The following is a 12,157-nucleotide window of genomic DNA, read 5'->3' as shown; positions in this document are numbered from 1 at the left end:
CTTGGAGGGAAGAGCAGGAAACTTGTCAGCTTGGTGGGATGGCACTCCAGTTACCTTGGCTTCAACGCCAGACCCACAAAGTGGATCAGCGGAGCCGGTCACAAAAGGCGATTCCAAAAGCTGAGGAGACTCCGAGGTCTTCACCACGTTGCTAGGCAACGATGGTTCACAGCAGGGACTGGGAGTATCTCTATTCATAGACATTGCAACGTTTTCTTTGCTGGTCGTAGGAAGAAAGATGTGGGTAAAAGGGCAAAATAATTCTACTTGTACAATTCCTATTTATAGTCTACAGACACAGAAGCGCGCTCGGCAGACCCTCGGTTGATTTGCAGCTAACCAGTAGATCGCATTGCTTTTCCGGTTGGTTAATGTATTTTCCTTAGGTTAGCCTCGCGAGCTCTAGTGGCTTACCCTCGGTATGGGTGCAAAAAACGGGGGTCGCAAAAAACGGTTGTGTCAAACTGCAATTTTGTATCGCAAAACATCCTTACTGCAATACATTATTCAGTTTGGCTGCAAAGTTTCTGAACATGATCGATCAGAATACAGGGCCTCATATCCAGTTGATATTATTGGGAACGATAGGATCTTGATATAAGATTCTCGCAAAAGATTTATTATGATCTCAAAGGCTGAAACTTTTCAGTGCCAGCTCAATTCAAGGTAACAAAACAATACAGCCTGTAATTGAACATTGATATTGTCTGATTTCAGATTACTAGTAAGTGGTAGAATCGGATTAGTGTGTGTGTGTAAGACCTACTAAATTGTTTAAAAAAATAGAAACTGAAATGTTTTCTATTTACAAACCTCTTTTTCTGCCTTTTTGATTCAGCGCTGCAACACCAAGGTGCTCAGTGAGCTTGGAAGTTGGAAAATGTATTTATTTAGATAGCAATATTCAGGAACCAATTACTAATTGGCGTCAGTTCTAGGAAACGTTTTAGATTGCAACAGTGGTAATGAAATTACAATCGTGTGAACGAGCGCAATTGCTTGACTAAACAGATAGCTTAGGCTTGTGATTCCTCTAATTGGAATACTATAATGTTTCCCCGTATATGGCAAATCAGTTTTTTAGTAGTTTGCTTTTGCCTTTTTAAATAGGAAAAAGACAAAATTCATGTCTATGCTGCATGTTCCTGCATGTATTTCTCCATGAAGACAGAAGTGCACCACATGATGCCGACTATGCTTTACGACAACTTCAACTTTATTAAGCTTAGAAGCTGAAGCTACTTGTACATCAAAGAATTCAAGAAACTAATATCTATTTCGATCCTTGGTACTAAACTGTTGTGTTATCCAAGGTAAGACTCTCTTTATTTTACCAGTATAATTATTTAGATAAATGCTAGTTACTGGGGTATTCTTGATTCTCTATCATTCATGTCTATTATTCTATTATCTCATCTATTGAAATTAGTCAGTCAAAGGTATACCCCAATTGCTTCCAGTATGTAATTTTTCTACTGCTCACCTTCGTGCTATGCTAGCCTAACCAAACCTTAAAAATTTGCACACTGTCCCTTTCGTGAGTTAGACTTGTATTTCAGGCTAACTTTAGAATTTAATGAACTCAAAAACTCCAGGAGAATAGTTTAGACAATTTTGACAGTTGTATATCTTCATCAGGTTAATTCGTTCTTCAATACTATCGATCTACGAGCGAACTATTTCGATAGACAAAAAGCTAGCTCGAGATTGAAATAAATTACTCCTAAAATGAAGAGAATATTATTCTAGTGGCAATGATCGTTAGTAATTCTTAGTAATTGGAATCAATTTGGGCAGGCTAAGTCAAGCCAGGGACTAGGTAGTGCAACAAATAGTAGATAATTCATCAGCATGCTTCTGAATCTTATTTGTTACTGTGCTCAATGCTTGTAACTACAGACAGTGTAGAAAATGTTTAATGGAATAATATATCAGGGAGAATCGAAGAAAATATAAAATTGTACCTATCTGGTAACATCTAGCAATGCACCTTCAGCCAGCGAAAATGAGCTTAAAATTGACCAACATAGGTTGGTGGTGCGTACTTCAACCATCTAGTACTATTGGTTCCATTGGTACCGTTGGTTCCATTGGTTCCATTGGTTCCATTGGTAATATTTGGAAAGATATGGGAGTGGTTGCTCTTCCATGGGTAGCCCACGCCATCGACATCCCTCTTATTGTAATGATCATAGTGAGTCCTATTGTGGGTATGGTTGTGAGTACGGTTAAAGGTACCGTTGTGAGTAAAGTTCGAGCCATTATAGTCCCATGGGTGACGGTCTTTCCAATCAGAAACAGCTTCTTGTTCATCTTGGGCCACAATGGGATCTTCAGCACGCCTTTCAGCATCGACAATCAAGGCCTCAGCAGCTGGCCTTGGAAGAGGAGAAGCAAAAATAGCACAAGCAAAAGTAGCAGCAAGGAGAGTAGAGGAGAATTTCATTTCAGTAGGGTTGTGTTTCTAAGAAGTATACTGACCAAAATTCTTGAAAAATCAGTCCGTATTTATAATGATTTGAATAACAGGGGTTGAATTATGTAGCAGCTGTGGTTGATCGTGGCATGCAAGGCGCTTAGCGATGTAATCGATAAACATGCAGGGACATATACTCTAAAAGAAACTGAAATGAGGTGCAGCCTTCCGTGCAAGTCTTGACGAGCGTGAAACGGCGATGCTCAAGGGTTGTGGGTTTGCCCTATCCTCCTACAACTCCATTGGGGCCCTTCATACCGACTGGGTACACCTGGCCTTGCAGCATTTTTTTGTGAAAAAAACGGTCTAGATTCTGACAGAAATTTGCAATCTAGATCAAGCCACATGAATATCCGCCATATTCCAAATAGATAATATTGGTCAAATTATTCCACACCATGTGGAAGGTGAGCTGCAGAAACTTCTAAATGGATTAAAAGTAATAAAAATATAACTAAATCATTCTTGCTGGAGCTGCCAACTTGACAACGCTGTCGTTTGAATAAGTTTTCAAGCGAAATTATCCGTCAAATCTTAATTCATGATCAAGTCTTGTTGCGCAATGGTCATACTGACACCCATATTTGCTTGTGGCCCGCTGATGACACGCCATAAGCCACGAAAACGCCGAAAGCTTAAATTTGTAACAATAGAACCCGATTTGTCATAATTGAGCAAATGATGATCTTAAGGTACGTAGAAGGCAAGCCCGTTGGCCCAGATCTGATAAAACAAGGCGCATATACGCTGGAGTTAATATGTGACAGCCACCATAGATGGCAAATCAAGCAAGTCGGCATTCAAGGCTCATACAGGAGATAAGCCTGGTTTGCTCTCCGTGGAGTCCACACATCCTCTGGTAGCACTTGCTGCTGTGGTGGAGGTTGATTACGAATTCTGCTCTGGTTCCAAACAGATATTAGTTTTGAGCATCGGCCAGCAAGGGATTTAGGATTTGATTAACCGCGAGGTGGGCGGTGCAGAGTCCTGCCTCCCACTTTTTCGTCAATCACTTGACACATTCCTGCGAAGACGTTAGATACTCTGGTATCGGTTGTTTCGCAGTTCAAGCTCGAACAATCAATGTCAAACAAACCACAGATCTTAATCAATATTGGCTAGTTTGACGAAACCGAGGATTTACTCCTAGAGCCTAATTCATGGAAGTATCCTCGGTACCACGACCACGGGGGTGCACTTCTTCGGTACCGAGTGGCTTGAGCGGGTATCCTTACATACTGCGTCCGAAAATTTCCAGTTGAAAGCCGAACTGAAAGCCCGTTATTGTGCCTTGGTGGCAGGGCTGTGCATATCCTTATTGTAAGATCTAGGCTTTCTAGCCTCTCGGAAAAACTGATAAATAAGGCCTGAAACGACCTTCAGGGATTCCGCCATGTAGGGATAAGTCCCACCACGTATAGTCCTGCCTGGTGATGCTCAGTTGCGCACATACATGCAGGGATCGTACTCAGCGAAGTTGACAAGTTGTCTAGGTAAGTGGAATGAATCCGCCATATAATATGCCATAGATTCATTGCCAAGGATACAATAATTGAACCATCAATTCCGCACTTTTCAACACATTGAGTAGATGGTTTAGTTGGTTTCTTTCAAGAAAAGAACGAGATTTTGGTCCGGTACTGTCCTTCCTGTGCTGGCATGCTCGCGGATCCGCTACCCTCTGCCACGAATGGCATTCTCTGTTGGGCACCCTGATTCGCATTCTGAAATGGGTTTCAAAAATGAGACCGTTTCAACGGGTTATCTGCTGGTACTATCCAGTGCTTATTCCTAGACAACTAACATCCCTTACTATGACGCGTCCCGCGGTATGACCCAGAATGTGACCTTCCTCCTAACGGATGTGGAGCCTTGTCACATGACTGGAGGCGGGAGTTGCAGCCAAAGCAGCATATACCCACGGCTGTGTCACGTGCGATGGCGCCACCGCCTGACGGTTGGGGATTATTGTCCGACACCTGACTGTGGTGGCATTTCTTTTTCTTTGCCCTCGCTTAAGGCCACTGACTAAGACCCGGAGGGCAGCATGCAGGACGGCATCCCAGTTCTCATCGGCACTTTGTAAGCAGACACCACAGTTTTCACTCCGACACCAGATATAAAACTAGCGAGTTTTCAAGCAAATTCTTGTCTGCTAATATACCAAAAGTCCAACCTTTAGTACTTACCTCGGATAGTTCCAACAACTATACCACAAACTTTCACCACTACCTTCACATTCTATCACATTTCACTTCTCGACTCAAGCATGACAGTTGATTCCACTGAGCAATACGGTTTCGGTACCAAGGCCATTCACTCTGGTGCCCCAATCGACCCCCACACCGGTGCCGTCATCGAGCCAATCTCGTTGTCCACCACCTTTGCTCAATCTGAGCCATCCAAGCCTCTTGGTATTTACGAGTACTCTCGTTCCGCCAACCCTAACAGAGACAACTTTGAAATTGCTGTTGCTTCTTTGGAAGGTGCCAAGTACGCATTGGCCTTGTCCTCTGGTTCTGCCACCACCGCATTGGTCATCCAATCCTTGCCAATCAACTCCCACATCATTTCTGGTGGTGACGTCTACGGTGGTACCCACCGTTACTTCACCCAAGTTGGTAACACCCACGGTGTTGAAGCCACCTTTGTCGGTAACTTGGTCCAAGACTTGAAGGCCAACCTTAGAGACAACACCCGTTTGGTGTGGTTAGAAACTCCATCCAACCCAACCTTGTCTGTCACTGACATTGCCAAGGTCACCCAAATCTTGAAGGACCACGAAGCCGAGACTGGTAACAGAGTCTTGTTGGCCGTTGACAACACCTTCTTGTCCCCATACATCTCCAACCCATTGTCCCACGGTGCTGACATCGTTGTCCACTCCGTCACCAAGTACATCAACGGTCACTCCGATGTTGTCATGGGTGTGTTGGCCACCAACGACGACGAATTGCACAACAGATTCAGATTCTTGCAAAACGCCATTGGTTCCATTCCATCTCCATTCGACTCGTGGTTGGCCCACAGAGGTTTGAAGACCTTGCACTTGAGAGTCAGACAAGCCTCGCAAACTGCCCAGAAGATTGCTGAGATTTTGGCTGCTCATCCTTTGGTTTCCAAGGTCAACTACCCAGGCTTGAAGTCTCACCCTAACCATGACGTTGTCGCCAGACAACACAGAGACGGCTTAGGTGGTGGTATGATCTCTTTCAGAATCAATGGTGGTGCCAACGCTGCTTCCGTGTTCACCTCTTCCACCAAGTTGTTCACCTTGGCTGAATCCTTAGGTGGTATTGAGTCCTTGGTCGAAGTCCCAGCCATCATGACCCACGGTGGTATTCCAAAGGCCGAAAGAGAGTCCAACGGTGTGTACGATGACTTGGTTAGAGTTTCTGTTGGTATTGAAGAAACCGACGATTTGATCGCTGACATCAAGCAAGCTTTGGAAAAGGCTGCTGCTTAGAGGTCCTGTATTAATAGCTTATAATTTTAAAAGGAAGTTTAGACCCGTATCTGCCTGTAAAAAGCCCGTAACTCGCAAAATTTTTCCCATTGCACCAAGTCGTCTGGAGCATTTCCATTCATTCGATTCACCATGTTCCCTCTAGGACTTTTCCTGTATGATTCATTGCTGTATTCACCACTTTTACCCTCGACAACAAATCATTTTTGGCAGCCAATTTGGTGGCCTGCATATAGACCATTCGCACCTTAGCATCAATTGTATAAAAGGAAACAAATTGCCAGCTGTCATTGCTTGCTAACCATCGATGAGAATTGGCTTATTAGGATCGACTTTGGCGACTGCCGTTGGAGTACTCTCTCAAATTGTTGATACAGAAAAAGAGCTCATTTGTAACAATCCAAACAACCCTCACGACTGTTACCCGCGCTTGTTTCAACCCACCCACCAGTGGCAAGTGATCAAGGAAGGCCAGGATATACCGCCAGGATTACACGTTAGACTCAACATAGATACCTTAACCAGAGAAGCCAAGATTATGGACCCCTCGGAAGACAATAGCAGCACCAACGATTTGGTTATCTCCTCTCCAGTGCAAGAAGAGGAGCAAGATTTGCAGCAACAAGCAATTGATGCCGCCCATCATGAGAAGACACAACAAAAGATCCAAGAAAAAATCAAGGACTTCCGGAGCAAGGAACGAGCAAAAAGAGTGAATCGTGAAGACTTGAACAACTATGAAGGTGCCGTGAGCGAAGTCGAGAATTTCGATGGCGACTACTCCAGATTAGATCAAGCCTTGGACACGTTGGAAGACTTGAGTCATGATATTGAATTTGGTGTTAAACTCACCTCCACCACATTGTTTGATAATTTCAGACAGATCATTGATGCTTCCAATAGTGAGAAACTACATGATAAGATCTACAGAATCATGGGTTCGTCTCTTCGTAACAACCCTGACGCAGTTACCAACGCATTAAACAATTTAAACAAAGATTACGTGGTTGATTTGTTCTCGAAATTGTCGAACTCTTCTAAATCTGACGTTATTCAAAAGCGTATCCTTGGAATTATTCAAGCTTTGGCGCAAAACAACCACTTCGCCTTAAACTACTTCAACAATGAAAGTGACTCGACAAATAAGGGTATCACCTTTTTGATTCAAGACTTTCCAACTTTGGGCGCCCAATCAAAGCAAAGGTTATTGGGCTTATTTGAAGATCTTCAGTTAGTTGATCTTACTAGAAAAGCAAATGATAGAAGATCTGTGGAAAACTCACAGGACCCAGACTATCAAATTTCCCAGTACTTGCAATCGACTTTGGCCGCAAACAAGGCGACTTCTAACGACCAACTCAAGATCTTTTTCAACCTGTTGAGCGAACTTCACACTAGCAATAAGAAATTGAAGCCTTCCAACGAGTACATGCTCTGGTTGTCGCAGGAAGTTGAGTTAAGAAAAGAAAACAAGAAGAGACAAGACTATTCTGAAGAAGATAAGCAATTCGACGAACAAATGCTCAAGGCCAGGCACCAAGTCTTTGGAAATCCTAATGCCTTGAGAAAAGCCATGAATGACGAACTTTAGGTTGACGAACAATACAGACTTACAAATGAAACTCGTAGACCTAGTAATTGATGTTACGCGTGATTTATATTAAGGTTTTGATATGAAGTGCAGTGGACTAATCTAATCGAACAAACCCATACCCATGTCGTCATCGGATTCTTCTTCTTCTTCAGCGGCGGCTTCTTCAGCTGGAGCGTCACCAGAAGAAGCAGCAGCGGCACCGGAAGAGGAAGCAGCAGCACCGGTTGGGACGGAAGCCAACTTGGTGTTACCTTCAGCGATCAATTCTTCGACGTCCTTACCTTCGACTTCAGCCAACAATTGGGTGATCTTTTCTTCTTCGACTTCAATGGAGACGGATTCCAAGACGGTCTTGATGTCGGCGGCAGATGGGGAGGTGTTACCGGCGTTAACCAATAATAAGTAGGCAGCTAAGTATTTCACTATAATGTTAGTATTCCGAGATTGGTGCAAAAAAGCCGGGAGAATGACGGGATATCGATGTGGATGCCTGGTATGATGGTTGTTTCGCTTGACGTTCATAGTCTCATTACTCTGAGCTTATTGTGCCTCTCAATACAGACACAAACGATGTAATTTGGAGGTAACGTAGTTGGTCATCTGCAACATGCTCTGAACAGTCAGCATAGTCGTATTTCATTGCAATCTGGAGTCTCCGATATATGGTCACAATCTTATGGCTTTGTCTGTCCGTTTCACATACTATTTGATGTCTATGTGTAGTAAGAATAACTATGCACTAAAAATGACTTTTCACTTATGGTCTTGTTGAAAATTTTGATGCACGGTTGCCGCATTGGGAAATATTCTTTGCGCCGCATGTTTGAGGGCTAGAGCCCTAAGGTTGGAGTAAGGGATGGTCATGTGATTATAGTCACGTGCAGTAGTTTGCCATGGACCCTAGGCTAGCGACTGGGGAAGTCAGGCCCCGGCTTATGGGTGTTCTGTATCATGTCTCGTAGTAGTTCTTCCATGGCCCACTGTAATTGCAGATAGTGTTCGACAGACGCAACTGTACCCACAAGTGCACAGTACCATCACTCCAACGCATTATCAATCACGAATGCTGTCCTGTTCCCTTCACAGATACAAGACCGTACCCCAATACTTTTTATCTCTTCCCGTACGCCTTGAAAACCTTCTCTATACCACTCTGGCAATTATGGAGTCGCAAAAAGCCCAATTGATCAGCGGTGAAAAGCAGATGGATCCTCACATCAGACAAAGATTTGGAGCTTTTTAGCTCAAAAAAATATCATAGCAGCCTTCTCCGCTAGTAGTAGCCTATCCATCCAATCATACATGTTCTTTGGTTGTTCTTCAGGTACTTCTCTTGACCTTATTGCTCACTTTTTGCAACTTCTATAGTGGCGGAGATATCGCAGTGTTATATGCAGTATCTCACTTAATCATCAACTATGGCGTTATCAGTAATATCTACCAACACTCAGCTGTGGTATCCACGACAATAGTAACAGTTGGGTGAACCAGGATGTCCTACAAGCCGTTTCCAGAGTTGACCAAAGCCGATGAGAGCAAAGTCTCCGAGCTTTTGAGCCAATGGTCGTTGGCCAATGGATTGGTGATGTACCCTCCAAACTTCAAGACATACAGTGCTGCCATCGCTCCAACTACGTTGTTCCCTACTCCATTCCCAAGATCCGCGTTCCAAAATGCCGTCGATGTTCAACAAAGCTTCAATGAGTTATATACAAACTTGGTTGCCAACCACAAGGAATGGTTGATCGAGGTGATTACTCAGCTTTCCCAGCATGATGTTGGATTCACCGGGAAGTTATTTGAGGCCTACAACAAGGCGGTGGAGGAAAGCCCTAACAAGGAATTGGTCCAGCCATTGTCGTTGGGTGTTTTCAGAAATGATTTTATGATTGATAATCAAGAAGCATCATCCACCCCAGGAATCAAACAAATCGAATTCAACACTGTAAGTGTGTCATTTGGGGCACTTTCTACAAAAGTTGGTCAATTACACAATTATCTTAACAAATTCGGAGTCTATGGTAAAAACTACTACAGTAATGATGAACTTCCTATTTCAACCTCGATAGACGAATTGGCTGACAGCTTAGCTGAAGCTGATTCACATTACAAAAAGCAACAAAGTGTGGACGACTCAATCATATTATTCATTGTTCAGCCAAATGAAAGAAACTGTTTCGACCAAAGGCACATTGAATACTCCTTGATAAACAATCATAGTATCAAGTCCGTGAGATTGACACTTGAGGAAATAGAATCTCAAGTGGAAGTTAGAAACTCTGACCAAAAATTGTTTATCAAGGCCACATCTGAAGAAGTTTCAGTGGTTTATTTTAGATCTGGATACGGTCCATCCGATTATGACTTGAACCCGGAATTGACCTGGAACGCTAGAGTCATCCTTGAGAAGTCCGCGGCCATTAAATGTCCATCCTTGTTAACTCAGTTATCGGGTTCTAAAAAAATACAACAAATCTTAACCAAGAAGGAAATTGTCAAGAAGATTTTACCTAGCATAACAGAAGAAGATTTATCCAAGCTTTTGTCTACTTTCGTTGCTATATATCCATTAGATGATACTGAAGAGGGAAAACTAGCTAAAAAGTTGGCATTTGAACACCCAGAGAGGTTTGTCTTAAAACCACAAAGAGAAGGAGGGGGAAATAACATTTATAAAGCTAACATTCCAGGCTTTTTGAAAAGCATCGATGAGAAAGAATGGGATGCTTACATTCTTATGGAATTGATCAATCCACCCACTCACAAAAACAAACTCATCAGAAACGATGAGATCTATAATGAAGATATAGTTTCAGAACTTGGAATTTTTGGAACAATTCTTTTTGATGAGCAAAAGGGAGGCATTATTTCGAACAAAAACGCTGGCTTTCTTCTTAGATCCAAATTCAGCTCAAGTGATGAAGGAGGTGTGGCAGCAGGTTTTGGATGTGTTGACAATGTTTACTTATATTGAGCTACCTACATTGTCAGGCACGTGGTGAGCTATGGTTGTTTCAACAATTATGTTTTCAGTTCCGCTTGGAGGTAAGATTTTCTTTTTCAATCGTTCATGCTCTATATCAATCACCCAAAGAGTAGCTCCCACATTATTGGTAAACATAAAGAACACATTTATAACCGGTATAGACTCTAATAAAAATGACATAACACCAAACCCTACATATCCCCCTGGATTGTCTCTGTAAGCTTTTTTGATGTCCGAGAGCTCGTAGCCCCGCAAGATGAAATATCTAGCGTGTGATTGTAATCCTTTTGATGGTGCTTGCAAAAACACAGCGGTCCAGCCAATGTAAGGTAAAAGTCCAACAATAAACATGAGTATAGTTTTTAATATCACGTAGCAAAGTACCAAATTACTTGGAATTGCAGTGAAGAGATATCCACACTTGACAAGGTAGGGGACTTTCTTTATATTTTTCAATTTTGCTTGTAATGTTTTATTGTTTGGGAACTCTTTACATAAAACAAGATCAAAAGTAATTTGCTGTATATATGGCATTAGTAAAAAGGAGATGATGAATTGAGAAATAAAACCTGACATGCTCAATACACCTAACCAGGCCCCAAATATTCCAAGAGGACCCAGAGTAATTATACTTAAGAAAGAATACCATGGATAAACGAGTACAAATGTGATCAAGTACACAATCAAAGCAATCAATACTTGTGGTACAAACAATAGTAGATAGTACCGCCAGAGTTCGGGTGTTTGATAAAAGTAAACCATGCCCTAAATGTTAGACAACCGCTGAGCATTGAAGGGGATTACATACTCGAAAAGGATAAATATAAGTACATGAGTTCAATATTTGATATGGTAACAAGATGGTCCTCTCAATGGAGAGAGTTGTTTCAGTTAGCATCGTTAATAAGAAGTTAAGTTGGTTCATCTTTTCAGAAAGAGAAGTAGTTGCAAGTATTGTGTTGCAAAATTTAAAGTCAAAGAAATTCCCTAAAGTGTAATTTGGCCAATATTAATTTCAAGCCCAATGTGCTACTTGTAAATTTACAAATAAAAGTCACTTTAATCGCAAGTAATCGATCTAATCACTTGTGCAATAGAAATACAACTGTGCAAGTAATTAATTTTTTTACAAAATTTTGAACAAAATGAAAGCAGTTGATTTTGGATTGAAAAGAAAAGAATGCATATTATTAGATAATAAGCTTGTGGATTATTTCGATTTGCAGTTGTGTATTATACCGATTCTTCATTTGCAAAAGAAGCATCAAAAACCAGCTATTGGACTACATACTTTGATTCAAATAGGAACAATTTAATTTTCAATCTTGACTGTCCAATTTCTTTTTTTTTTTAACTATGCAATCTGTTTCTCGACTTTCAACAGCTTTCTAACGGGAATATAGTATTAAGCATTAGCACAGCTTATATAAGCCGAACTATGATAGATAACTGTTCCTTCTTTTTTTTTTTTGCTAATGGGAAGTATATTATAATCTACTGACTATATACCTATTGCAAAGGATAACACACCATTATGGTCAACCGTTATAATTTAATTAATTATTGAATTCAATTTTGTTTTTTGATGATTTTTTGCAACTTCCTTCTTTTTTTTTTTGCTAATGGGAAGTATAT

General features: G+C 41.6%; 6 protein-coding genes across 6 annotated transcripts; 3 read left to right on the top strand and 3 right to left on the bottom strand.

Annotated features, from left to right (window-relative positions):
* Positions 1-2,011: 2,011 nt before the first annotated feature.
* Positions 2,012-2,446, bottom strand: CANTADRAFT_21546 (uncharacterized protein; the record flags this gene model as incomplete). The annotated part of the gene is made up of 1 exon (XM_020206710.1): positions 2,012-2,446. One exon carries the CDS (start codon positions 2,444-2,446, stop codon positions 2,012-2,014), a length of 435 nt encoding a protein of 144 aa, XP_020065432.1.
* A 2,299-nt stretch (positions 2,447-4,745) lies between these two features.
* On the top strand, positions 4,746-5,942 carry CYS3 (cystathionine gamma-lyase; the record flags this gene model as incomplete). Its single annotated transcript, XM_020209722.1, has 1 exon — positions 4,746-5,942. One exon carries the CDS (start codon positions 4,746-4,748, stop codon positions 5,940-5,942), a length of 1,197 nt encoding a protein of 398 aa, XP_020065431.1.
* A 307-nt stretch (positions 5,943-6,249) lies between these two features.
* Positions 6,250-7,533, top strand: CANTADRAFT_21544 (uncharacterized protein; the record flags this gene model as incomplete). Its single annotated transcript, XM_020206709.1, has 1 exon — positions 6,250-7,533. One exon carries the CDS (start codon positions 6,250-6,252, stop codon positions 7,531-7,533), a length of 1,284 nt encoding a protein of 427 aa, XP_020065430.1.
* Positions 7,534-7,584: 51 nt separating this feature from the next.
* RPP2A (ribosomal protein P2) lies at positions 7,585-8,419 on the bottom strand. The gene is made up of 2 exons (XM_020206939.1): positions 8,240-8,419; positions 7,585-7,958 (listed from the first exon to the last, which is right to left on the bottom strand). Coding segments are annotated over exons 1-2 (324 nt in total). The 5' UTR covers positions 8,241-8,419; the 3' UTR covers positions 7,585-7,635.
* A 462-nt stretch (positions 8,420-8,881) lies between these two features.
* GSH2 (glutathione synthase) lies at positions 8,882-10,712 on the top strand. The gene has a single exon (XM_020207588.1). It carries the CDS (start codon positions 9,029-9,031, stop codon positions 10,508-10,510), a length of 1,482 nt encoding a protein of 493 aa, XP_020065428.1. The 5' UTR covers positions 8,882-9,028; the 3' UTR covers positions 10,511-10,712.
* CANTADRAFT_339457 (uncharacterized protein) lies at positions 10,502-11,284 on the bottom strand (the record flags this gene model as incomplete). The annotated part of the gene is made up of 1 exon (XM_020208556.1): positions 10,502-11,284. The coding sequence occupies one exon, from the start codon at positions 11,282-11,284 to the stop codon at positions 10,502-10,504; it is 783 nt and encodes a 260-aa protein (XP_020065427.1).
* Positions 11,285-12,157: the final 873 nt, after the last annotated feature.

Source organism: Suhomyces tanzawaensis, assembly GCF_001661415.1.
Source record: "Suhomyces tanzawaensis NRRL Y-17324 unplaced genomic scaffold CANTAscaffold_3, whole genome shotgun sequence".
Classification (NCBI taxonomy): Eukaryota; Fungi; Ascomycota; class Pichiomycetes; order Serinales; family Debaryomycetaceae; genus Suhomyces; species Suhomyces tanzawaensis.
The sequence above is the reverse complement of the archived record's forward strand: the minus strand, read 5'-3'. Positions and strand labels throughout refer to the sequence as shown.

Excerpts from the sequence above, each read along its gene's own strand:
- GSH2 (XM_020207588.1), top strand. The coding sequence starts at position 9,029 with ATGTCCTACAAGCCGTTTCCAGAGTTGACCAAAGCCGATGAGAGCAAA.